This window comes from Tenrec ecaudatus, chromosome 5 (genome assembly GCF_050624435.1).
Source record: "Tenrec ecaudatus isolate mTenEca1 chromosome 5, mTenEca1.hap1, whole genome shotgun sequence".
NCBI lineage: Eukaryota > Metazoa > Chordata > Mammalia > Afrosoricida > Tenrecidae > Tenrec > Tenrec ecaudatus.
Window position 1 is genome coordinate 179,446,689 of NC_134534.1, and position 27,849 is coordinate 179,474,537.

The window sequence follows — 27,849 nt, forward strand, 5'->3', positions numbered from 1 at the left end:
TGGAAAACAATACCACCACCCTATTTTAATTTATATTTCAATAACAGTATCTTGTGTGAAAAACACAATATGCATTAAAAAGACTCTGTTCCTGTAGAGGTTCACCGCATCAGAAGTCCACAGGGCTCATTCTCCTTTGTCCTGTAGGGCCACTTTGGAGTCATATTTGGCTCCACAGGATTGAGTTTAAAGTTTTATTGTAATCATGGCCTACATATTTATGAACTTTTGAATGATTTCCAGCCAGAGGCCTGAGGCGGAGATCAATACTGGTTCGACTGCATAACTGATTTGTACCATTCACTTTGTATACTTAGTTGATCTATTAACTGAAAAGTCCCTCCCAATCTTCTCTCATCTCTCCCTTGTGGCTGAAGTTCTCGTAAAGTTCCTGACTTGGGCGTCACAGGCACTGATCACAGGCACACACTAAAAAAGAAACCTTTCTCAGAACTTTAGACCAAGCAAAGCGGGCCAACGTTCTTAGAACAAGCAGTATCAGATGAAAGTTTCACCCCAGTTCATCGAGGCACCCCAACGATGATAGCTATGATAAAACCAGCTCTTCCCGCGAGCGCGGTCGTCATGCCTGAGTACGCGTTGTTCTTTCCCCACTGCTGTCCACGGGGCCTTCTGCACGGTTGCTCTTTATACAGTCCAGCAAGTTTCTGATTCTCTCACTTGCGGGCTTTTTCCTTTTCTTCTTGGCAAGGGACTTACTGTGCGACACAGATGGCAGCAACAGGGCCGCCAGTCCCCAGGGCTGATGACTTGCTGCGGAAGGACCAGCTCTATCTTCCTGCTGTAAAATCCAGGCACTTTCTCTGGCCAGATCGACAAATTTCTGCAGCTGGCTTTGATTTACATTTTTGCTGATGTTGAGAGAAGTTTCAAAGGGATTCTGAATGTGCAGAGGAGAAGACTCCGGCTTGTTCTGCTCCCTTCCCTACAGATTAAGACAGAACAGAACATGGATAGAGATATATGAAGGGCTTATTTACATAGGAGAACAATTTGGCTAATTTACTGACTTGTCAAAAAACAAAATACCAGCATTAACTTTATATAGTAAAGAATTTCTTTCCTACGGAAATTGGGTATATGCATGTGTGTGTGTGTATATGTATTTCTTTTTTTTTTGCTCTGGAGAAAAATAGATTCTGTTTATGAGCCATGGGTGGTGATGTCACTGCTCAGATGAGAGGTGTCTGGGCTAAGTCAAGAAATAAAAGTACTTTAAAACTGTATAACCATTTTTTAGCTAACAGAATAGAGCTAGAAAGTAATTTAAAAAATGGCAAAAAAAGTACAGAGATACATTTATTTTTGAACCTAGCTAAAAATAAACTTATTAATGGAAAGCCAGTGCAAAGAGAAGCATACAAACTTAGATCCTTTACCGTATAATTTATGTTTCTCAACTATGAAACGAGAATGGAAGAGCAGGAACGAAAGGTTATTCATTACTCATTTAAAACAATTAACATGTTCTACTACGTATCTAAAGACCAAATCATAAGGCTGTCTGCCAGGCGAGACACACGGACAGAAGTAAAACAAAAGCTTGTACAACCAACGTGGGCAGCAATAGGGAGCTCCTAACAACTGGGAAAGAACTAGCGCACGGCCCAGCATTACCTTTGCTGGGCACACACCCCTAAGAAATAGGAACACAACACCAGGTGCAGGGTCTCCCACGTTCACTGCGGCACAGTTCACCACAGCAAGAAACTGGAAACAGTCACCCAAGTACCACCAGTAGCAGAATGGGTAAGGACACTCTGGTACATACACACAGTGGAAAATCAGGCTTCTCTAAAAATACAGCAATGAAACCATGAAGCACCTCATGACGTGGAGGGACCTGGAAACCACAATGCTGACTGGTGAGTCAATCACGAAAGGGCACCTATCACACGAGTCTACTCCTACAAGGATAAACACTAAGAAGGCGGGCTTCGGCTCCCCGGTCATGTCATCTTCTAATCCGGTCTCCCAAGTAACAAGGTAGAGAGAGCCTGCCTTGTACCCATGAACTACGTATCACCCCTTTTAAATCAAACCAAGGTCACTGCGAACAAGTCGATTCAGACTCAGTGACCTTCCAAGGTGCATCTTAAAAGCCACATTGACAAAAAGACCTCACTTCACTGGGTCATTTTCTCAAGATAAGAGAAGACCATTCAGTCGCTGCCCTTTAACAATGTGTTAAGGTCACCCCAAATCAAGAGACACTGAACAGAGTGATAAGCAAACATTCTGGAAATTCAAGTCAAGCTACGAGGAGGGGGCATGTATACTTCTGTGGGTGGGTAGACTGGGAGGAGCGAACTCCCCTCAGGAGAGAACACTGAACAACAGTTAGTCAGAACCAAGGGGAGATTATGTCTGGCAGCTAAGGTTCCTAACTAGTCGCTTTGGACCTAGTTTCTATGCAGCTCTAGCTGACCCAGGCCATGAGCTATATAGACAACTGGGACTTTAGGTTCTGTCCCTTTGAGGCACACATCCTTCACAGACCACACCAGAAGGATTTGAAGTGGAGACCTCACTAAGGGAACTGGACTTTAACTCACTCACCTGTGGTAGATTTAAGGAGTCCACACACTCTCTTGTACTTAAGGCTGGAGTGCTCTAATGTGAGAAACACATGACTACTTTCCCAATGTTATGAAATTGGTGGTTATTGGACTTTGGTTCGGGATTTCTTGCTCTGACGGCGCCAAATGAATGGTGGCCCAGGACTACCACATATTCCCTATTGTCAGGTCCTCCTGATTTTTCTCCGCTAGGCATGGTTCTGCCTCTCTGAATGATCGCCATGGAAAAATCTGCCCTATCACAAACCTCCCCTGTCCATGCAAACAGTGTCCAGTCACGTAAGAGTTTAATCTGTACAAGTCAACAATTCATGTATTGTAGCCTAAAGCTGCCTTATACTTGTATAATTTCCTTTGCTCAACAATCTTTTAAGTTCAATACTACTGGTTAAATTAATGATGCCATCCACAGATTTATCTTAAACCGGCAAGGGGACCATCCATGTACGGTGTCTATCATGAAGTGATAATGCCTCTAAAGTGAAGCAGAGATACATGAGTGGATTTGGGGCACCCACTCAAGTCTCTGCCCAATTTAAGAACAATTTGTTCTTATGACATGGCCCTGCTCGATATTCGCCCTCAGGAGGATCGGTCACTACAGAGACGGTGCTACAGGAAAGTGTGGTGGAGAAGCCAGGTGGTGCCTGGGGTCTTAAAGGCTTCTCTTCATACAAGCAGCCATCTAAGTGAGGCGTCAACTAAGTCCGCATGGAAGAGGCATACCAGCCTCTGTGACCTAAGGATTATAAGTAACAAGATCCAAATCCTAAGGAGGGAAAGGGGTCAGAGCTTAAACTCTGAACCTAGTTGACTGGCTGTGGGTGGCAGCAGCAGCCCCACATCCATTTATGTGCAGGCCCCACATGGAGTAAGCCCCCACCGAATGCTCTCAACAGCGCAGGGCTGTGACCAGCCTGCAGACCAGGCAGAAAGCACCCCTAAGTAGATGATGGTAGATGTACTTTGGTTAAAATGTAACCTACGTTACGTTTTATCATTTGATCTCCCCTTTGATCTGTTTTAATGTTTCAATTTTTAAATATTTTGTTTTCTTTTTGATTGAGATTTTCGTTTGTTTAGTCATTGTTAGTTTTTTGGGGGGTTGCTTACTTTTGGTTTGTGTTTTATATGATTTTCTGTATAGAAATCCAGAATAGGAAAATAGACAGTTACTGGATTAACAATTACTTAGGGGCATGGGGAGCTAAGAACGAATACAAGAAGAAATTGTTCTGAAATTGACCATGGTGATGATTCCACAAATTGCTTAATATGATTGAATGATTAGATTGCATGATACTTGAATTATGTTAATAAAACAATTTTTAAAAAAAACACCTTTCCTTGTGTCAAATAAGAGCACGTGAATTACTTACTGCAAAGGAGTCCTGGTGTCACAGTAATGACGTGTTGGGCTTACTAACCACAAGGTCAGCAGGTGGAAACAACCAGCCGCTCCTCTTTCTTTCTTGCTCCCTTGAAGTTCAAGCCTCGGGAACCCACAGTGGCAGTTCGACCCTGTTCCATAGGGCTGCTAAGAGTCAGAACTGCCTCGATGGCAGCTACTGCGACTGATCACAAAACCCACTGCCATCAGGGCTCCCCAACCCAAGCAGTGCCTGCTTACTCGCTAGCGTCTCCTCTGCCTTTTCTGTGCGCCCCGGAGCATCAGGACAAGAGGATAAAGGACTCTGTATGCCTGGTAGGTGACCTTTTTAGTCTGAACTGAATTCTAGAGATTTCTGAGCCCTTTAAAAAAGTAACAAAAACAGGAGGCCCTGGTGGCACAGTGGTTACGTGTTGGACTGCTAACCATAAGTTCAGCAGTTCGGAACCACCAGAGTGCTCCTTGGGAGAAGGATGAGCCTTTCTACTCCCATAAAAAATAACAAAAACATACAGGGAATACAAGACAGATAAACCCCTCAGGGACAGCAGTAGCGACACCATGAGGGTAGGGGGAAGGTGGTAGGATAGGGTAGGGGGAAGGTGGGGAGAGAGGGGGAGAAACAGGGAGCCAACTACAATGACTGATGTAAAAGTCACCCCACCCCCACCCCAGGGGGACGAACTGCAGCAACATGGGTGAAGGGAGGCAGCAAGTGGTGCAAAATATGAATATAATAATTTATAATTTATCAGGGGTCCATGAGGGTGGGGGAAAAAGAGGAGCTGATACCAAGGGCTCAAACAGAAAGAAAATATTTTGAAAATGATGATGGTAACATTATGTACAAATATGCTTGATACAATTGATGGATTGTATAAGAGTTGTAAGAACCCCCAATAAAATGATTTACTAAAATTAAAACAAAACACATAGTTTCAAGGAGTAGGGTAAGAGTTTGAGAAGAATGAACAAAGGAAGTTGAAAAAACAATAAAACTGAGCATTTGGGTGTGTGTTTTAAGACGCCAGTTTTACAAAGTTTACAACCAATAACCAAATGATAAGCAGACAAAAACCAGTGAGAATGCCACGGCGAGCACCCCTGTGACCCTTGTGCACCAATCCTGCCTAGTGCTCTGCGCCGGACAGCCCTTTTCAGACAAGCGTTCATCCGGCCAACTATTTAAAGGGCCAACTCATTCCTTCACTCCCTCCCAATAAGCTAAATCTTAACGTGAAGAAGGAAGGCACCGCTATCCTCTCTCAGACGGAGCCTGGCATTCTTCAGGAACACAAATCCCGTTTCCCAGCAGTTTTCAGAATATGTTCCACTTTTTTTTTCTCAAAGACAGAATGTTAACACTAAAGGATGGTAGGGCTATCATGGCAGGGTGAAGTGAGTGATGTGAAATTGAAAGACACACTCTTATTCTTCAACAGCCAGGTGATTAGTTTACCCAGGCGTCGTTTCTCTAGCAATAACTATAAATACAGTCTAAATAAACATTTTTAGTATGGCTTTAAATTATGCTAATTATGATTAGTACAGAAGACCAGATACCTAATAATCAAATATTAAGATACTTACCTGTCTAATATTTATGGAATTTTTATTGAAGGCAAAGTTTCCAAAATATTCAAAAAATTCCATCAACAGTAATTCTGTAATTTAAAAAAAAGGAAATGGTTTTAATCCAAAGAAAAAAAAACAATGAAACCAAACTCACTGCCATCACACTGATGCGCCCATAGCAAGCGACCTTAAGGGACAGGGCAGAACTGTCTGTGTGTGTTTCTGAGACTGGACCGCTTTCAGGGGCTGAAAGCCCAGTCTTCCTCCCACAGAGCAGGTGGTGGTCTCATCAGCCGACACTGCAGCTAGCAGCCCAACTAGTAATGACTGCACCACCTGGGCTCCCTCAAAGAAGAAGAGAAAATCACTTACCTAGTGTCTCTGTGTTTTCTGTAGGCCTAATTCGATTCAAGTCACTAGTAAATGTACAGTTATGGCCTTCTATGACACACTGATCGCCTTCATCTGAAACAAACAGAAATGGAAAATAGTTCACGTTTCAAATATATTCCCTACTTCAGAAGAGGAATCTAAGGCCTAGAGTAATCAGTGCTGTAGATTAATCTGGGCCGTCACTCAAAGTTTTAAAGGAAGAAAGGCCTGGCGATCTACTTCCAAAAGGCAGCCAATGAAAAAGCCCCGAATCACACCATGGTCCAAATCCAGTTGTACATGAGGTTTCCAAGAGCTGGGGGTGACATCACAACAACTAACAACAACAATAACAGGAATTTAAAACTTCAAAAAAAAATTTGGAGGTTATAACAGTAAAATTAACATGGCATTCATTTTACTACTAGCTTCATGTCCTATCAACAGTCTGTATTTAGAGGTAAATCTGTTTTCAAATTACTGTATATACTCGAGTATAAGCCAACCCAAATATCAGCCGAGGCATCTAATTTTACCACAAGGACTGAATTAAAAACGTGCTGAAAAACTCAGCTTATACACTGGTATATACGGCAAGTATAAATGAATATGTAGGTAGGTCCCATTTGTCACCAAGTCAAATTTTGGCACTATCTTTAATCAGTAATGTTTCATTTAGAGTTCTCCTCCAATTCTCACCACTGCCCTGTGCATTTGCTTAACTGTTCGTCCATGACTCAAACTAAATACCCTAAGAGTTTTGAGGAACTTGGGGCACTTCCTTAAAGGCAGTCCTCTAAAATGATTGGGGAGCTTCTGAGTGGGACAAACCAGCTACAGACGGACAGGCTGGTGGTTCAAACCCACTCAGAGGCGCTTCAGAAGCACAGGTTGGCAGCAGGTGCCATGAAAACTCCGTGGAGCCTGTACAGTTCTACTCTGCACACATGGGGTGGCCAAGTAAGAACCAACTTGCAGGCAACTGCTCAGATTGCGTTCGTCTGACTGGAATTTAGCACAACAAATTTATCAATATACCTTTTCTAATATTCTGTTAAGAGATCATCATTTTCCTAATCATTGATGATTAGAGTCACCATGAAATACCTCATCCACTCTATAGCCCACTGTTGTTGTGGGGCAACGCCCATGCTTTCTTCAAAAGTCCAATCAACAGCCATCCCCACCTGTAAACATCGAACTCCACGCGGATGCTCTCCCCGGTTCGTGGATCCTCCAGGGGCACCCTATAGGGTGATTCATTCACTGTCCACCCCTGCCCCAGCCTGGGACCTCACAGCCCACTGTCTAACTCATCAATGCTGCTTCCACAGTTCCACCCACTATCACAATCTCTAGGCTAAACCAAAAATAGAGAAAAAGCCTACTAAATGACGTTCCACCCACTACCACAGTATCTAGGCGAAACCAAAAAAAGAGAAAAAGTCCACTAAATGACACCAACCCTTTGCTGCTAAGTCACAGATAGCAAACACAAAGCCAACAATGTTCTGAACGATTACTGATATTTGTAAATGCCAATCATTATTGGAGAGAAATTAGACCGAGGAAAAACAACTTCCTCTTTTGGCTGTATTTTATTTTAGTTTGGGGTTATGAGATTTTCTCAAAAATCACTGCATCTCCAATCCAACATTACTATCATAAACAAGCTGGACAGTGCAAAAGAAGACAGAAGAATGGATGCAGGTGAACTGCAGAAGAAACAAGTCGCTTCTAGAAGAACTACAATAGAATCATCCGAGGTGAGGAGGGAGACTGCCTCCCTTTCTTGGGACACGTCGCCCGGACGGCGCTGGGTGAGCAAGGGAAGCCCTGGGCGGCAGACGACACAGCAGCCACAGCACGGGGCTCAGACAGAGCTGTCAGGTCTACTGTCTTCTCCTGTCACTATGGCCTGAAAACAAAACTCCAACTGATCCAGTGCTACAGCCACAGGCCACATCTGGCTGTTGAGAATGAAAACTGCAGCCTCTCCGTCACACTAGGCAGATTTCAAGTTCAGAATACCAATGTGTGGCTAACTCCTAGCACACTGCAGGCACATTTAGAACACTTCCATCTTCAGAATATTCTTAAGAAAAAAATTCTAAACCCATTCAGACAAATGACACCTTCATCATCGTTTGCTTAATCCCATGGCTTTCTTCTTAAAACAGGGTGGCAAAACACTGTTTTTGAACAGAAGTTTAGAAGTAAACATAAATTCTCTGTGGTGAGAAAAACAGCCTGTAAATACCTCTGTTAGCTTGTAACTGAAACTTGAGGTTTGAATACCTAGAAAGCATCAATAAGCTTCAAAATTAGTTCTTGCTTCAGTTGGCGTAGCAGCTACTTTTTCCTGTACGAAGCGGGTACCCAATGCAATGGAGCTCCCTTCCCCACAGGTGTGTCCAGACTGATGCACTTGCCCGCATTCCCATCGAGGAGCCTGGGAGGGCACTCTTATGCCTGGGCTGCAATCCACAGGGGCAGCAGTTGTCTTGGACACCCACAGTGGGGTCACTGTGAGCTGGCACTGATGACCTGGCAGGGAGTTTGGTTTGGAGAAGGTCCTATAATAAATCACAGCTGGGCAGAGACCCACACTGGCACTATGTGGTATCAAGAGATTATTAGGAATTGCAATACACATAAGGTTAACTTGCTGAGTCGGAGCCGTCTTGATGCCACGGCATTTGGATTTTGGGTCATCTTTTAGGCTAATCTTTCTGATCAGAAACCAGAAATGCATTACGTTAACCTCATACATTTTTTATAAAGAGCCCAAACGTGGTACATACAGAAATGAGGGGCGAGATGACATCAGGTTTCCACGAAGGCTTAGTAGTTTTTCTTTTATAGAAATCACTGCGAGGAGCCCTGGATGGCAGGCCTAGTTAGTGATCTGTTTCCACCATCCGGAAAGCCCCATGGAGCAGGTCTCCACTGCACTCTAGGATCACCATGTATTGGCATTGACTTGATGGCAACTAACAACTCACTGTAAGAAGAGTTTGTGGAAATACATGTAAGCAGCAAAAATCGCTTAATTACCTTCAGCTTCTGTTATAATTATTACCAGGTCTACACCTGCTAGCATGCTGTCGGTCAGCAGTTATGAAACGCGAAGTCCACAGATGGTTTTGCCCCATCAATCCATGCAAGCTCATGAACTGCTTAATATGTGTGGGTGAGGGCAGTTGCTAAGCATGAAGCTTAAGCAAGCTGCCATTTTGCTTGTTTATGACCCACATGGCCAGAATAATTATCCAATATGCAAATCTAAGCAACTTCTTGTGTCCTTGGACGTGACTACGGGAAGAATCTCAGTGAGTTCCACATGGTTACAGGCAGGGCTTCGGGGTAGCTTATGACTATGCCGCTCCCCCACTCAATACGGAATTGAAACTTAAAACACTGTCCTTCATACAGTCACACCTTCATTACAACCCACTTACTCTAAACCGCTGGTTCTCATCACACAGGCGGAATGCTACCTGTCCCACCACCACGCGGCACGCTCCAACAGCACTCAGCCTGGGTGGGGGTTAGGAGCTCAAGCTGTGGGGTGAAGATGGTGAGCAAAGCAAGGCCGCTATTCTCACCTCTTCCCAAGCACCACTGACACAAGAGGAAATGATAGAAAACCCTGCAGACAGGGAGAACAGGAGAGAAGAGCAGCCAAGTTTGTTTCAGCTGAACAACACAAGAATGGGTAACAATGATGTAGAAGACCTGAAAAAAACCACCACCTAGAATTCTGAACCAACAGTGGAGAGAGCGACAGAAAACCAGATAAACATTACACAACTCCCAAAGGCTTGGGGATTGGAAGCACCAAGTTATTCCTGGAAGCCTGATAGCTAAAGAAACAGGTCCTCCAGAGTCCTTCTTTGGCAAGAGGAGGTGTTTATTCTTTGGAGAGGGTAGAAAGAATGACTCTCTTGACTGGGTGGGAAAAGAGCCCTTCCCCACAGCACAGGATGTGAACAAGAGCATACTGCTGTTGTCTGCTGCCATTATGCCGGCCATCGCCGCAGAGACCCATTCTTAGCAGGATTAGACCATGTGGCCCACACTTTGACAGGTGATTTTTCAACACCAGATTGCTAATTCTAATCTGAATTAGCTAGAGTCAGCAGAAACTTGCTCAGCACCACAAAATGCAGCGTCCAATGACAGATGGTGGTATGAGATTGAGTCTCCACCACTAACAAAACACAGTGAGTTAGTTTATTGTGCCAACCTGGCCGATAAACACATGGGGTTAATTGAAGGGCAGAGGGATGCTCAGTGAACCTCACCTTTCTAGTTCTCAGATCTCTTGCTTTCTGTTGGTGGGACCAGGGTGCAGCTGCCTTAGCCAGTTCCCTGCTTTAGTTGACAAGGCTCACTTCCTGCAATACATCCCTGAGAAGCCACATGGAGCCCTGCGTGTTGGAGCAGCCGTGGGGAGACCCCTGCCAGCGCTGAGATGCTTACACATTCACTGACTCGGCTTTCCTCCTGCAGTTGGTGTCATAGTGTGTGTTTTGTGAGATGGAGGAGGGCTTTGTGGATTGGTGTTGGACATATGGGTTAATGTTGGACTTGTGGGCTTGGGCAGCACTGGGTTGGGATGTTTTCTTGATGCACACTTAACCTTTATATAAAACTCTCTCTTACACATGAGTTTCTGTGGATTTGTTTCTCTAAAGTACTTAGACTAACACACACGGTGAATGTCAAAGCTTCAGGACGCAGGTCACAAGGCCTTCCATGGCAGTTACATAAATCAATGAGTGAGAGATTGGAAGAGTCTTTCTACGCAATGTAGACAGCCTGAGAGGAATAATCTAGAAAGTCGCCTCCGAAGCCCGGAACAGAAAGAGCTCAGAAAAATTTCCTTCCAGATCTCATAAGCAACAGACCCAAAAACAAACTTAGACATTCAGATTAGCTTTTTAGTTTCTGACTCACACAAGAGCAAAATATCAAAGATTATCAGACTTTTAAGAAAAGCCTTCAACATGAGATCAAACAAAGTCAAATTAAATAAGTATTTAGGAAAAACAAGGCAACATAAAAAAGATGTTTAAAGTCCTTAAAAGACACAAGAAATGTTAATGGCAACATATGTACAAGTGTGCTTAATACAACTGAATGATGGATTGTTATAAGATTTGTAAGAGTTTCCCAACAGAATGATTAATAATAATATGAAAAAAGACACAAGAAAGGCTAGAGGATATGGCAATTCTCACCTGAAAATAGAAGACAATTTAAGAAATAAAGAATATTTCAGTAACAAAATAAGCACCTGGAAATTAAAATCAGATAGCAGAAATGAAAAGCTCAAGGTACACCTGAGACCATCTCCCCCAAAGGGCAAGAGAACAGAGGAGAAAGTTAAGGCCCAATCCTAGAGTTCCAGTATCTGCACAACAGCTGCTCTTAGAGTAAAGGAGAAAAGAACACGCGTAATTGTTAAGGAAATTCCGTGTAATTGAAAGAGACAGCGCTCTAGATTGAAAGGACCCAGCAAGGAAAGAGCAAAAGGCATGGTATACAAACGTGAATGAATCTGCCTGACAAGCAGCTAAGAGGGAGAAGCCGGGGCACAAAAGAATATATCCTATATGGCTTCTGCATAAGAAAGAACCACAGGCACAAATCAATCCAGGCTGTTAAGTGGTGACTACCCTGGCAAGCTGAGGGGTAGCATCTGGAAGCACAGGTGGACTCTACTACTAGCAAATATGTTTGAAAATCAATTTAAAACAGGAATAGCATCTTCTTAACCAGACTACTGAAATTTTAATTCATTTATAATTGAAATAAAATAGTGTGCTAATCTTAAAAGCATTTGCTTAAGACTGCTTAAACTTTCAAGCAGAACACATACATATTTAAAGCTCAAAGCCCACCCACTGTCCTGGAATCCATTCTGCCTCAGAGGAGCTTACAGGTCGGCCTGGGCCTGGGACCTGCTCCACAGCCTCAGGGCTCTCATGAGGAGCACAGACTCCTCTCTCTCCCAGGGGCAGGAGATGGGTTCAAACGGAGCTCGGAGCTCGTGGTTCGCAGCAGTGGTTCAGGTCGTTAAACATCCTGAAGCAGTTTTCAGCACCTGTAAGTCTGGAGTCGTATTTCGATTCTGAAAATTATCTCTGAAAATGTGGTCTCATGGAAAGCTTGATCAGGAAATGGGGGACTCCCACTGTCTCATGATCACTGTACTGCCACATTGTCAACTCTGCTGATGATACCAAGAAGAGAGAACTCTCAAAGAATTCTAGAAGCCCAATTCCACAAGTCATCTGTTCCCAGGACCCCTTGTGGTGATTACAAAAACATGTCATTTCACATTCATAAAGCTTTAAAAATACAAAGACAAATTCAACAACCAGGACACACATGACTTGGTTAACACATTGTAATTACTTACAGCCACTTAAACCACGAGAAAGAAAAAGTAGAAACTCAGAGCGGTCTGAGGCTAGCCTTACCTGCTAGAGTTTTCAGGTAATCGAGAGTTGGGAGAAGAGGGGGGGATCTTCTCTGGAGAAAAAAGATGACCATCATCGTAAGGGAGAAATTTGTTATCCAAGCACCGGGAATACTGCTTGTCAGCGAATGCACACGGGCCCAGCATCGTATACTGAACACCAACGCTCTTACACGGGAGTCCAGGGTACCATAGATGTACAGAAGTTCGGAACTTTTCAGGGCAATCCTTGAAAATAAAAAGAATTTTCAACTTCTTAAATTCTCATGCAAGGGTAGATTAAAACGCACTTAGGAACTTAATCTCATTATTTCATTAGATGTGAGTGCACTGAAAGAAAAAAAACACATAATCAGATCGAAAGCACGATGTATTTGCAGTAGTGAAAGGGTAAATATCAAATATACTCATTATCATTATTCAAACATTCTTTTATATGTTTCCCAAGACTTAGAAGCTTCAATCAGTCCCCAAGCAGGGCTTCAATAGTAAGTGAAGCACACTACCTATGGTGCTCTTTCACAATTACCCCTAGAGATACCAGTGCACCTCGGAGGGAGATTCTCTGCCTGTTTTACCAAGGTAAGTCAAAAATTATTGCTACAAGATCCTAGAAAACTGCAAAGAAGTGACTGTTGGACATCCCTCTACATGAGTCTACACAGTGCTGAGGGGACGTGTTTCCATCTCTCACCTTCCCCCAAACCCAGTGCTCTTTGCCTTGCACCACATCAGAGACAGCTTGAGCCTCCTCAAGGGACTGACTCACTCACATCACGTTCCTCTGAAAGGTCTTTGAATTTTAGGGAAGAAAACAGCACTCGTGGGGTAAGCAGATGAGGGAAGGGTCTCACAGGAACACTGTCCTGAGAGAAACAAAGTCCCCAGGGACACTTGCCTGGCCTTTCTTCACAGCTCTTTTTAAACCTTTCAACTTCAGCCCCGGCTCACCTTACTTTAAGAAAATCTAACAGGATTACTCTTTTGGAGCCCAACGAGCAGCTGTCATAACCTGTGGAGCTGACCACTCTGCTTCAAATTTACCCAGCTAAGCAGACAGCCACTGCTTTGATTGCACCTCGTATTGAAGGCACCCTAATGAGACCCGTGCACATAGGACGTGGACCCCAGTAGCAATACTTCTTGACTTACCCCGGTACACCTTGGTTAGCTAGTCCTTTGCTATACAAGTTAGCCTAAAAATGAAAGGAAACATTCTATTCATTTCATCAAGGAAAAATAAAAACTGTGAAAATATTCTAATTTTTAAAATCTAAGCTTAATAAAAAGCTTAATAAAAGCAAAATCTAGTAAGATCAAGCAGGGTTTCTAAAGAAATCACACTTCAGGCCCTATTTTCAATACATTTCCTAATCCTAATGTGCATCTTTCGAGAATTATTTTGTTGTTGTTAGAGAATACACACAGCAGAGCATGCAGCAGCAGCGACACCGTCTGAGTGTACAATGCAGTCACACTGATGACATTCTCACACCACACAGCGCTCTCTGCGTCCTCCCGAGCTGTTCCTCCCACTGATAGACTCCCTGTCCCCTGAGCTGCCCAACTAACCGTCTGAAGTGCTTTTGCCGAGATGGTCCCACAAAGAGAGTTCTTTAAAGACAAAAATAGGATGCTCCTCATGAATAACCGCCTCCTTTACCGTGAGACCAGAAGAACTAGGGGTGTCAGCTGCCATTATTAAACCTGTTGATCAAAACTGCTATGGGAACATTCCCATCCGAGAGGGAACAGAACTTAAAATTTCCATGGACACTAGATTTTCTGGAGCCATGAAAGACAGATTAACCCTGAAACTACTACCTTAATCTGTAAACCTAAAACTGAAAATAACCCAGGAACTCCTCTGAAAGTCAACTAGCAATTGAGCTGAACTAGTAGTAAGGTCCGCCTTGAGCATTATGCTCTTTATGAGACGAACTCAACAACTAAACCAAAACAAACCCACCGCCATCGAGCTAATTCCAGCTCCTAGCGAGTTACCTGACAGCACCATGCTCCCAAGGAGCAAACGGGGATTTCGACCTGCTGACATTGTTAGCAGCCCGACACAACCACAGCACCACAAGCCAAGAGAGCAGATGGAAACTGGAGGGGCAGTGGATTTATATTAACGGAGGGAGAGCGACTCAGAAAAGGTGGGAAAGATGAATGGAATTAGTGTCACCGAATCATACAAGCAGAAATGACTGAACTGTCATGTCTGCTGCAGCTATCCTCAATAATACAGCGTGTACACTTGTATACTTGTGTCTACGCCGAGTCTTTCAGCACATTTAATGCAGTTTTTATGGTAAAATTAGGTGGCTCTGATAAGTAAAATTCTGGGGAAAATAAAACACAATTATAAAACCCGACATTCCTTACTAAGCTAAATTGTCATTTGATTTCAAGTCTTCGTGGGATTTTTTTAGTTTAAGGTTTAATGATTGTCTCCAGACAATAGTCTTGGGGATTCATCCAACTCTGATGGCAGCGAAGTCGGAGTTCCATGAGAAAATTCAAAGAACTATTCATTAGACATATTTAAAATCAAGTACCTATTGACCATAACCTAAATTGCAATTTTTAAAAGAACCAACAGGGGGCACAATATCCTTTGTTTAAAAAGAACAAGTTCAAAGTTCTGGAAAATGTCTCCAGGACATATACTTACTGGGTGTAAAGAAAAGAGAGACATTCACAGTGAATAACTATTTGGTTTTTATGTAAATAAACCTGAACTAAGCTGAAAAATAAATGAAATACAAACAGACGCCTATGATATAAAGAAACAAATAGTGTAAAACCTCAAAGAAAGCAAACATTTTAAAGCCTGTCCCTCCGGAAGAAAACTATTATAAACATATATCAGTTTGTCATACTTTACATACTATAAACAAAATGTGGCAATGTTAGAAAGTGTCGTTTCTATCTTTATTAAAATTTGGCAAAACATAAAACTCACAGATACTTTACTTCACAGTAAAGGGAGCCTGGCCTGGCTTGTTATGAATACGTAAGCCTAACTTAAGCTTAAACAAATACTTAAACTATTTATTTTAGTTATAATTATTGGACTCGACTGGACTGTATTTCAGTTACAATTATTTATATACTAGTTAATATAGTGAAATCAAACACAGGCACCAAGGACAGCAGAGTGAGGAGGTAAATCCCTCACTTGACAAGTCTCCCCACTGAAATCTGCAGGAATGGAATCAGAGTATGCAACGACTTGTCAGTCTCCTTGTTTTATAAGACACCAGGTAGCAAGGATAATAAAATACAAATATGGTAAAGCTATTTAAACCACTTACCTAAGAAAAAGAGATCACAGTTATTATAAAAGGCTGGGCCGGAGGAACTTAGAGGTCAAAAATGATTTCTCTATTTTCTAATTATATTCATACCATATGAATATATACTTCTACCATGCAGTCAGGTTATCAGGATATACCAGTACAAACAATGAAATACAATGCTTATGAGAAGAACTGCAATTAATTGCTTAATTTAGCCCTTCCATCCTAGTCCTTCATTCTTTGACATATTTATTGTAAATACCGGCCTGGGCACTTTTGGTTACGGCTCCACCTTCAGTGAGTTGTCCATTACATCAGTACAGTAGCACTAGAGAGGGATGGATTTTGAGTTCCAGGCTTGCAAGAGGGTGTGACTCCAATCGCCACCCTTCGTTTCTTTGGGAGTGTGGTCAACATTCAACATTGGATGACATTTCAAAAAGCTCGTGGGGGTAAGGGAGGATCTTGTCTTTTAATTCTACTTTTACAAGCCCCTTTCAATGCCCCTGGTGCAGAATGGCCAAGTTCTCTCTTGCTCTGGATCTGGTTCTTCTTGAGACCTGAGCCAGCAGCCTATCATTGGATCTGATCCGTCAGCTCCTGTGGCTTTCAGAGACAGTGGCTTGTCCTCTAACCTGCTGACCTGGGTTCTTCAGCTCCTACAGCCATGTGAGTCCCAGGAGCCGATCCACAGATGTGGGATTCACAAGCCTGCACAACCTGGGAGGCATGCCTTTGGTGGGTTTGGGGTTCTGTAAGAAGCGGCAGGGGATGAAGGAGGAACAGGAGATGCTAGGGATGATGGAGTGGCACAGCACATGGAAAAGTTAGACACTTGGGACATCTCTAATATCCACCACTTTATAGGAACTAGCTTTGTGTTGGTTCGTCTAGTTATTCAAGCAATAGCTCACATTTTGGTTTAACACGCTATCCTAACACTTTGTTTAGGAACACCAAAAAATGCATTTAGTAGAACAGAGCATTTCATATTGTCAAAACCAGTGTTCAAAGAAAAAAAATCAAACACAGTAATACAATATATTTAAGGGTCTACAATTGTACTAACATCTTACAAGATTCCTATTTAAGATAAAAAATTGAAGAGAGCATACCTATTGTTAGAAGTCAAATCACACTGAAATCCAGAGGCCTGTTGGGAAAACCTCACAAGAGGACATCGAGCATTTAATATTTTCTGTACACCCACACAGCCTGGACCAAAGTGGTCAAGACACTCTCCTATCACCGACAGGATCTTCTGTGTTGCAATTCTTTCTGAAGGGACACTTTTCACTTGAAATTCCATCTGAAAATTTCCTGAGATCTGAATTTAAAAAATTGAATAGAGAAGTACTTTATAAAAAAGAATTTAACTTTTTAAAAAGTATGCACTATAAGATTTCTGAGGAAAATAAAAAAACCTTGAACATAATTCTTCATGCAATCAAAGCCAAAAGTAGATGTAAAAAAAATCTCTATTTGTCTTTTGTTTCTTCAGAGCATAAGTTGTTCATTTGAAAACCCTTTTTGTAATTGATGTACATACCCACACTTCCACCACCATGGTGCTGATTCTGACCCAGTGATCCTACAGAACAGAGCACCCGCTCTCTGAGGTTTGAGGCTCAGTCCTTACAGGACCAGACTGCTTCATCTTTCTCCTCAGGAGTAAGCAGTAGGCTTGAACTGCTGACCTTCTGTTTAGCAGCCCAAGGCTCAATCCACTACATCATCACATAATAATCTATTTTGCAATACATTACATATCACAAAGCAGTATTATATAATCACTTACTCTATATATTCAGTGAACATACATTTGCCCTTTTCAAATTAGCCTTTAAATTTTAATAGACTAAAATCCGCAATGGCACAAGAACAGCAGAGCAATTGAAGAAAGGGGGAAAAAAGTGTCTCCAGAGGCCTACTTTACATCCCCACAAAAAAGCCCACTCCCATTAAGCCGATGCTGACTCACAGCAACCCTTGAGAACAAAGTAGAGGTGCCGCCTGGTTTCTAAGGCTGTAGCTCTTTACTGGAGCAGACGACTCGCGCTCCTCTCCAGGAGCAGCTGGGGGCTGCACCACGGACCTGGGGCTGGCAGCTCCACGCTCATCGCACAGTGCCACCAGCGCACGCTACGTTAGGAAGGTGATCTTTCATGACATGAAGTCTGCACAAGCTCCACTCTCTGCCAAGGAGTCGATGGCGACTCACGGCGACCCTGGAAGACAGGGACACTGCCCCGAGACCAGAACTCTGTCTGGGAGCAGAAAGCCCTGTCTTTCTCCCAAGGAGCAGTTGGTGGTTTCTAACTGCTGACCTTGCAGTTAGCAGCTCAATGGGGGCTCCCTGAAGTCTGTGGATTACCTGTTATTCAATGACTGACTGAAGTGGCCAGTCTAACCACCACGGCCAGAGAGTCAATCCTGACTCAGTGACCATAAGGAAGGTTATGGAGACTACGTCGCTACGGGAGCAGGCGGCTTCATCTTTCTCCCGGGGAGCTGCTGCTGGGTTGGGTCTTGTGCTGAGCAGCCCAATGCCTGACCCAGAGCGAGCACCACTGAACTCCAAATAAATAAAATAAAGCCTAGATCTCCAAATCAGTCTGAAAACCGAAGTAAAATCAACATGGAACAGTGATTTTAATGGAAAACGTTTTATCAGAAAAATACTAGAAGACAATGTGCAAACATTCTCAAAATCTTACAGTAAGAGCACACAAATTCCAGGCTATATCAAAGCAGAAATAAGGTTGTACAAAAATTAAAACTATCTTAGGATAAAACACAAAATGATAAAGTGAGACACTAATACCTATATCACACAAAGGGCTAATTTCTATTAGAGAAAGTATATATAAGTTAAACATTTAATTATAGACATATTTATATAAAAATTATATATTTAATATATGAAGTGCATTCAGACACTGAAACTCACTCACTGCCATATGCTGAGTCTGATTCATAGCAACCTTATAGATAGGGCAGAACTTCCCTGTGGGTTTGAGATTGGAACGTTTTACGGAAGTAGAAAGACTAGTCTTTCTCCTGAAAAGAGGCCGATGGTTTCAAACTGCAGATCAATGCAGAACACTATGCCTAGCTCTTACAGTAAGAGAAGCAAAATACACAGTTTTAAAACCAAACAAAAGAATACTTGAATAGGAGACCACAATCTAAGAAAGGAAAACGGTTAAGGAGTAATATAAAAGATAGCTTTTCTACAAACGAAAGAAGCAGAAAGGAGAACAGTGAAAAACGCAGATTTAAAACAGTGGGGTTGACAGGGCACGACACTGGCAAAGACAAAGAGGCCAAGAGGCCAGGCGCTGGTCTGTATAGTGAAACACGGACTCAACATTGAGAGAGTCTAAACTGGCAAGGCGTTGGAGAATCTGTCAATATCTACTGAAGCTTTTTGTGTATGATACTTTGATTTCAGAGTATAGAAATGTATTGCAATGGCACATTAGCATCAGTGAGCTGTGTTTACACTGCTGTTCACTCTCTGCCTCCCTTTGAGAAGAACCGCCTGGCAGGGTTTTGCTCAGATACGCAGGTGGTCACCCTGAGTGGGGAGCTCCCTGGACTCTGGCAACGACCCACCACCTCTCGCAGTAAGACTGCCCATCCTGGACCAGGAGTCCTGGTGGTGCAGTAAGTGATCCGGGTTGGATGCTAACCCTCAGGCCAGCTGGTCACAGCCACCAGCAATTCTGCACAAGAGACCTGGAAGCCTGCGGCCAGGGAAGACCTCACGCTAGGGGACACCAGGAGGAAGCTCACTTTTCCAAATGCAGTCGTGAGTTCTAACTGCCCCACTGGTATGCAACCACCACCATGGTTGTAAACAACGTGAGTGTTGAGCTTTCCCCGAGTGAAAGGGCCAAGACCTCAACCCTTTATACCCAGAGGAGCGGACCGAGCAAGAACGTTGATCTACAGCACTGGAGCAGCAGAGTTATAGCAATGATAAGTATGCCATTCATCAGTCTCTGGAAAAAAAATCAAGTTCACTGTCATTAAGTTGATTCTGACTCAGAGAAACGCGATAGGGCAGAGTAGAACTGATTCCGAAGGTTTCCAAGGCTGTAAATTTTTGTGGGTAGCAGTTGGTGGATTCGAAGCGCTGACCCTGAGTGATTTATCAGTCCAACAACATAATCCACTGTGCCCCTTGTAAGATTTCTCTTACCACTCCCCAGTCCTCTAAATTCTTAACTTGAAATGATGACCATGTTCTATAGAAATATAATTACCTTTCCAGGACTGAGCCTTCTGGTTTCATCTAAATCCAAAAACATGTCCAAATCACATCCTAGCTTCCCAAAGCTATTCACCGAAGAGCCAAAGGGTCTGACGGTACAGTATGGAAGATAGGCAGCGGCGATGTCTTCAATAAGAGAACAGGTAAGATGTCGGAGCTTAGCGTTCTCCTCTGTGATCTGGAACTCCTTCAAGAGTGTGTTCAGCTGATCATCTATCTAGCTGGCCAAAACAAAACCACGACAAAACACACAATGCACAAGTCACATCACATAAAACGGCCATTTGTACTTCTAGATATTTGATGGCTTTGGAGACCAACCTTGAAAATATTCCATTTTCCCTTCTTCAACCTTCAAAGCACATTTTTTTCAAACGTCCTTTAAACAGCAGAGATGTTTAAATACTGGGTTACTATTACTTACATTTTGATCAAAAATCAAAATGGGTGACTGGGTAAGTTCAGACCTATTGGTTTGAGGGTGCCCAAAGAACGGTGACCCCAAACCAACATATATTTGCTCTTTTCCCATCCTTTCTGGTACATGTGTTAGTATACCCACAGGATGATTCTGCCTTTGTAAATGAGTGCTATTCATAGTACTGTCGTATCACAACCTTCACAGCTTGTACAACGGGTGTCCAATCACCAAGCTATCAGGATGTACACGTTAACAATTCAAGTATTGGGGTCTAAAATGATGCCCGATCCATGTACAAAATCCTTTGCACAGCAGTGGTTTACTATCGATGACCCTAATGTTAACATCAATAGAATTACCTTAAGCCTCATGGGATGAGCTATAATGTCCTACAATAAAATGATAAACTTGTCACTAAAAATGGGCCAGGGACATAGAGAAACATTGTTAACTTGAATAGATTTTGAACTGTTGATCACAGCCCTAATATAAGAATAATTCGTTCTTGTGACAAGGCCCTGTCCGGTACTCGCCTTCATGAGATCACTGAAGATAGGGATGCCCTAATAAAGTGTCGTGAAAATCGGTTGGTGCCTGGCTATCAGGGAAAATGGCATATGGGGTCTTAAAGGCTTGTCTCAAAACAAACAGCCATTTAATTGAAGAGTCAGCTCAGTCCATAGAGAAGCCTGAGTTCAACACACCAGCCTGTGTGACCCTAAGATTTTAAACAAGCAGATCCAAACCCTCAGGAGGAAACAGCCCCTGTGCCTAAATTCTAAGCACCTGGCTTGTGGAAGGGATGCTAGGGGAAGCCCAGACTCCATTTGCAGGCCCTCCCTGGACTGAACCCCCACTGAGTCCCCACCGCCCAGGGTCCAGGCATGTGAGCAACCCTAACAGTCGACAAGGAAAGAACACCGTGAAGGGTGTGAGCAGCTTTCTTTAGGCTGGAATGCAATTCCCTGGCTTTAGAGCTCTTTGACCTACCGTACACACTCAAGGATAAGCCAAGTTTGTTGAGCACATTTTTAATGCTGAAAAAGCCCCCCAGTTTTTTGTGGTAAAATTAGGTGCCTCGGCTTATACGAGTATATATGGTACTTTCAATTTATTCTAAATTTTCACTATCTTCTCCTTTTTCTTGGATTGGGGTCTTTCTCTGCTTTATATGATCATTGTTACTGGGTCCTTTTATTCCTCTTTGGGGGGGGGGTCCTTCTTTTGTATGCTTTGTATAAGGAAGACAGGCAGGATAGGTGGATTTTTAAAAACTGTAACTGAAATTATAATTATCAGATGGCATGGAAGAGGGTGGGGAAATGGAGCGTCAACACCAATGGGCACAAGAAGGAAGAAAATGGTCCAAAGTTGACTGTGGTGATGACTGCACAATGCTTCTTAATATGACTGAACTCTTGAACTGCATGTGTTCATGAAACTAATTTAAAAAGAGGGGGGACAGCTGTGGAAAATAATTTAAAATGCGCACTGTATCCTGACTTTCTAAAGTTACTGATGCTGGATGGACCCCCAAACTACTACCCTAATATAATTTTTAAAGCTTTACACCAAAAAATCCACTGAAATTTTCTTAAAGCCTAACAATAGTTCGGTTTAACTTATAAATGTCTGCCTTGAGCACTGTGCTCTTTCTAAGAAGATCCAACTAGACAGATCAGGCATAGGGAGTTTTTGTTAATGGGGTGGAACAACTTGGAAAGGGAGTGTGAGAATGGTTGTACACCTGGAAGAACACAATCCATGCAACTGAACTGTACGTGTAGAAATTGTTAGATTGGGAGGGGAAAATGAGGAGCTGATACTTAGGGCTCAAGTAGAAAGCAAATATTTTGAGAATGATGATGGCAACAAATATACAAATGTGCTTAACACATGGATGTATGTATGGATTGTGATAAGAGTTGTACAAGCCCCCAATAAGATGATTTAAAAAAAGAAGAAATTGTTAGATTGGTATATACTCTATTATGTATACTCTCAAACAACAAAAAACCAAATCAGACTCACTACCACTGAATCAATTCTGACTCATGGCGACCCTATTAAATGGTAGATCTGCCCTGTGGGTTCCCGAGACTAACTTGTTACGGGATTAGAAAGCCTCATCTTTCTCCCTCAAAAGTGCTGGGAGTCTCAAAATGAGGACCAGGACCACTACACTGCACCTCCTACACAGCAGTAGAAATTTTAAAATCAGAAATTGAACTAAAAAAGTATTTGGATAAACCAAAGTATGTACAGATTCCTTTAAGGTTCTGCGTTCACAAAACTTTGCTAAGACTGAGCAAAAAAGTCAAGACGGGTAGTTTGTAGACAGGAGAAGATACAGTTAGTAATAAATATTTACAATGTATAAAATATGATGTAAAATTTTGTGTTAACTTGTTGAAAAGAAAAAGAAAACCTGTAAAGTTCAACGGCCAACCCCTTTGGGAGAACAGTTACCTGAAAGGAACATAAGTCAGGGTGGTAGAAAGATGGGACTTTGCACTCCTGTAAAGAATTAGTCTCGGAAACTCCCCAGGGCAGTTCTACCCTGTCGTATGGGGTCACTGGGAGCTGGAATCAACTCGCTGACAGTGAGTTTGTTCTGAACTGCCCGAGTAGTGTAATAGTGGCGCATGTAGAGGTGTGCACGTGTGCCTATGTAAACATACAAGGTACTTGGCTGACACACACAGTTAGCACTCGACTACTGCCAGCCTAAATGCTGGTGGTTTGAGCTCAAGTAGCAGTTCTAACGGAAGGGATGCCTGGCTATGTGTTTCTGTGACGATTACAGGGATGTTGCCGATGACGCCGTTCTATACTGAAACACATGAAGTTGCCATGAGAAGAAATCAATAGCAACAAGGCTTTACAAAATTTTACAAGGGTAAATTTTAAATATCGCTAAAAATATCATCTAAATCTTCATTAAACAAAAATACCAAACCCTGTCTAGGTCCATACACTTTTCCTTCCATCTCTCTAACCCTATCCCCCACCTTCTACCCCAATTCTGTGCTCTTCAATTTACATCATCTCCAAGCAGTAGTTTTGAGATCCTCAGGGTACTGCAGTTGTGTGCCTCTTGCATGATTTTTGAGTTTAGGGAATAAGAAGCAGTCAGAGAGCAAGGCCAAGTGCAGAGTGGATGGGGTAAGGTTTCTCACAGCACAGCCCTTGCTGTCCTCAAAGATGAATAAGCAGGTGCATTGTCGTTAAGGGGGGGAATGCATCTGTATAACTTTTGTGTGACAATACTGTCTTTCAAGAAAATCGATCAATATTACCCACTGGAAATCCTACCCCACCTCCACCCCGCAAGGTACCTCTGAGCTAACCTCTCTCTACCTTGTTTTCATCTCCAAGGTCTTCCTGGCCTTCCATAAACATTTTGTGTATGCGGGACAGAGTTCTCATACATTTCCACCAGTTACAATGCGTTGAAAGATTTCCACTTGAATCCTCCCTGACTTCAAAACACCAGGAGCACGGGAGGCACCGTGGGATAGTCAGTGGGCCTAACCACCAAGGATCGGCAGTGTAAAAACCACCATCTGCCTGCAGGAGAAACCTAACAGTCACCATCAGCCAAAACGGACCTGATGATAGTGGATTTGGTTTTTGTTTTGAGCATGTGTATTTCTGAGACTTTTTCGACAGACAGTTGCTAATTAGAGACATATTTAAATATGGTTTATGTGAAATAAACCTGTGCAAGCATGAACTAGAATCCCAGTAGCAATACTTCTGGTATACACAGAACACACATTTTTAAAGGCTGTCGGAATTAGAAAGGTAAACTTACACTTTCTGCACGACAAAGTAACTGAAAAAGCTTCTTGCTTGTAGGCGGTAACTGATTACTGCATTGTACATCAGGTTGTTCAGAAGTCGGATTTAATGGATTCTTCCATTTTAAATTGAAGAACCGTGATCGGAATGGAATTGCAGGTTCTGTGCCCAATTTTGGAGTACAAACAGCATCCTGCAGCGAAGCCACACTTTCCTTTTGACAAAATTCTACAACAGCATGAAGACCCTGTGCCAGAAACATGAAACAGAATACATGTTATAGTGGCAGATGTAAAACAGCATGTTACTTCTTTCCGAATGAGTACCATAATTCTTAAAGAGCTCATTTTGCTTACAAATTATACATTTCTATGAGCATTCATTTTATTCATTAAGTAGATTAAAAATAAAACCTCCACACAGATATTACTCAAAAGAAGGCAAAATAATCTAAAAAAGAAAATTAAAGAGGCAAAAAAATCCCCATTGTCTGTATGACAATGGGACTATAAAAAGTATTCAAATAATGAATTCCAGTATAAATTCCTTATAATTTTATAGTACTGCCATAAGTAGTTCTGTCCTCATGACCAAAAAAAAACCCAATAAAGAAAATTTCAGTACGATGTAGTCTCCAAAGTAAGTCTTATTTCTCCATTTTTTGAAGAGGCAACAGAACAAACATACCTAATGGGAACATATATTCTTGAAGGTCATGAACATTGTTAAATCCATATATACTTACAAAGCTTTCATAGAAGAAATGACTATTAATAGGGCCATGTTGGGATATATATTTAAGAAACTTTTTTTCACTAATTTTATTTGGGCAATTTATTAAAACCGTCCGCTGTGCCTGTTCTCGTCTTTCTTTTTGCACCTCAGAGAATCTCTTCTGGAGGATCTTGTCTGGAGAGTCTACAAGTGAAACAAAAACATCTCCATCACCAAACACGCAAACCTTCTGACATGAAGTAAAGTCTGACTCACGGCGTCCAGAGGGGAGAGGCCACGTGCTCTCCCGTTGGTTTCCCAGGCTAGGAATCTCTATGGGAGCAGAGAGCCTCATCTCCTGGTCAGTGGGCTTGAACCACGCACCTTGCAGCCCCACTCTTAACCCATTGAGCTACCTACCCGTAGTCAAACACTTTATCCAAGGCACACCAAGGCTATTTCCATCATGCACATATTAAAATTTAAATCACATTTTGCTAGAATAAAAAAAGATTTTAGATCTAAAATCGCCTCTTTCTCTGCCTCTCTAAAGATTAAGCAACACGACTGTCATCTTTAGCATTCTCCCGTAACACTCATTAGAAATGTCCACTTCCTGTTTGGGTTGATGACACACTATACGGAATACAAAAGCAAAGATTCTGCCAAACTTTCCAGAGTAAAAGCAGAAAATAAGAATACTCATTTAATACTGCCCCAAACAAAAATCTCTGCAAATTGTGATAGTCCAAAACCTTAAGGAAGTAAAGGTAAACCTGAGGGTAGTTAGACAACGGTTGGGAAGTTTAAAGTAGTCAAGGCTTGATCTGGTTCAAATACTAATGAGTAACCCATTACCACGTGTGCTTTACAACAGGAAAATCAAAGAATTTAAAAGCTAGGTGCTGTCCATGAATGGGAGGTTATTTACTAAGAAAACTGATTTTTTCTTTAATTTGAAAACTACTCTAGGGGTTAGAGATTTTACAATCACAGAAAATTGGGGGGGGGCTGTGAGAGTCAAGAACGAGATTTTAATAATTCATTGGCCACAAAGGATTTATCAACCAGAGACTGAGGCAAGGAGACCATGAGATAGAGCAGAAGAGCAGCACGAAGACAAGAAGACTCTGAGGCAGTGGAGGGCCGGCTTCAAGGCACAAGGAGACAGAGGCCAAGATGAACAGCTGAATCCTTAATGTTTGCTGTTTAAAGATCCTACTCTGTCATAATCTGTTAACGTCTAATAAACCCTCGTCACCTTGAGTATTATCCATGAGTTCTGAGTGCCACTACAAAGATCATTGAACCCAGAAAAGAAGCAGAGTGCCATGGGAGGAACGGATGGTATCAGAATAGGTAAAGAAAGATGGAGGGAGAAGTCCGGCTGGCCCCTGCCTCATGGAGCCAGATCAGATGTGGCTCCCCCTGCCATTTTAGGCCCCTCACACTTACTCTACCCCATTGGCTAAGCCAGGCTATTTTCAACACTATATCCTCTTGGTCTGACAGGTAGACATATGATCAGTAAAAAGCATTTCCTGGAAGTTTCCACATTCGGGTAAAAGATGTTCATCTCTCCTTAAAAACCTGTAAGTGTGTGCACATAGACCTGTGAGTGGCCATGCTCCTGGACCACCCGCTCCAGTGTGGACGAAGCTGAGGCAATGCGAACCTCAAGGAAAAGCAGTATTTTTTCTGCACAATGCTGTGATCTGGCTGACCCTAAAAACAAAACCACGCCACTGTCCATTTAATTCCAGCTCATTTAATTCCAGCTACAGAACACACAGAACTCTCCCAGTCCACTTCCAAGGCTACACATCTTTCCTGGGGCACAAAGCCTCATCTTTCGCCCAAGGAGTGGCTGGAGTCCTGGAGCCCCTGCCGAATCGGCTCACTTGTCATGACCACAAGACCGTTACCATGGTGCTTCAGACCATCTTCCACATTCTCCCATCTGCAGGGAATTCTCACGAGATGGGGAGGCTCCGCCTTACAACCAGGCACCATTGAGAGAACCGAGGCGTTACAACTTCAGGAGAACCATCAGACTGGGCAGCAGTCAACATTATCCAGAACCTTCTCCCAGAGGAAGAGCACGGGTGTGTGTGTTCTCCTAGACCTTGAAGACTGCCTGCACTTCAAATCTGAAACCCTAACCCCCCAGAGCCCCACAGCTGTCTAGCCAACGCGCAAACCCTGCATGAGAACTCCTTGCTTCAGGGGCGGTATTCCTCACACTTGGCATACCCCAGGGGAAAGATTTTTAAGCGTTAAAGGGATTTTTTGACCGACCGACTGCATCGCAGATCCGAATAATTCTGCAGTACAGGAGTCGCCCCGAAGGAAGAAAAGGCACGAATCCCTCAAGGTCATACCCTCAGCCTCCGGCCCAAAGTCCCACGGCCGTTTCCTCGGATTCGCCCGCGGAGCCAGTCTCTCTCCCCCTTCCCTCCAGCCCGCGGCGGGTCCAGGCAGAGCGACGCGAGGACGTGGCCCCTTCACCTGGCTCCACACTTCCGGGAAGCCGCTCCTCGCTCCTCAGGTCCGCGGCCACAGTCCCTGCACACCTGAAAAGGCGGTAAATGGGGCGACGAACCGGCCCCCTGCCCTGGGCACAGCGGGGCACGTAGGTCAGCCAGCCCACGCTGCGGGCCGCCATGGCAAACGCAGCAGTCGCGGAAGACAACGGGGGGTGGGGGGGTTCCGGCGGGTTCCGCGCATGCGTCCTGGGACGGAGAGTACGGGAGGCCTAGAGGGTCAAAGTAGGCGCAAGGCGTTCACTTTTGGGGGCGGGCGCTAAAAAGTGAATCGCGAGCCAAACGAAGATTCCTGAGCTTTGGGACAAACTGCTTCTGCTTCTCCGCAGTTTCCTAAATGAGAATTCCAATAAAGT

At 43.1% G+C, this 27,849-nt stretch overlaps 1 protein-coding gene across 1 annotated transcript; it reads right to left on the reverse strand.

Annotated features, from left to right (window-relative positions):
- MTPAP (mitochondrial poly(A) polymerase) lies at positions 1 to 27,641 on the reverse strand. The gene is made up of 9 exons (XM_075550361.1): positions 27,459 to 27,641; positions 24,982 to 25,154; positions 24,250 to 24,483; positions 20,004 to 20,228; positions 16,848 to 17,059; positions 12,429 to 12,655; positions 5,938 to 6,030; positions 5,581 to 5,654; positions 1 to 946 (listed from the first exon to the last, which is right to left on the reverse strand). Exons 1-9 carry the CDS (start codon positions 27,613 to 27,615, stop codon positions 584 to 586), a joined length of 1,758 nt encoding a protein of 585 aa, XP_075406476.1. The 5' UTR covers positions 27,616 to 27,641; the 3' UTR covers positions 1 to 583.
- Positions 27,642 to 27,849: the final 208 nt, after the last annotated feature.

What these genes read in the sequence shown, in the direction of transcription:
- MTPAP (XM_075550361.1), bottom strand. Translation starts at nt 27,615, where the DNA reads ATGGCGGCCCGCAGCGTGGGCTGGCTGACCTACGTGCCCCGCTGTGCC. An exon ending in TCCCGGAAGTGTGGAGCCAG is followed by an intron (nt 25,155 to 27,458) that starts GTGAAGGGGCCA and finishes TTTCACTTGTAG; the next exon opens with ACTCTCCAGACAAGATCCTC. An exon ending in GATTTGACTTCTAACAATAG is followed by an intron (nt 12,656 to 16,847) that starts GTATGCTCTCTT and finishes TTTATTTTCAAG; the next exon opens with GATTGCCCTGAAAAGTTCCG.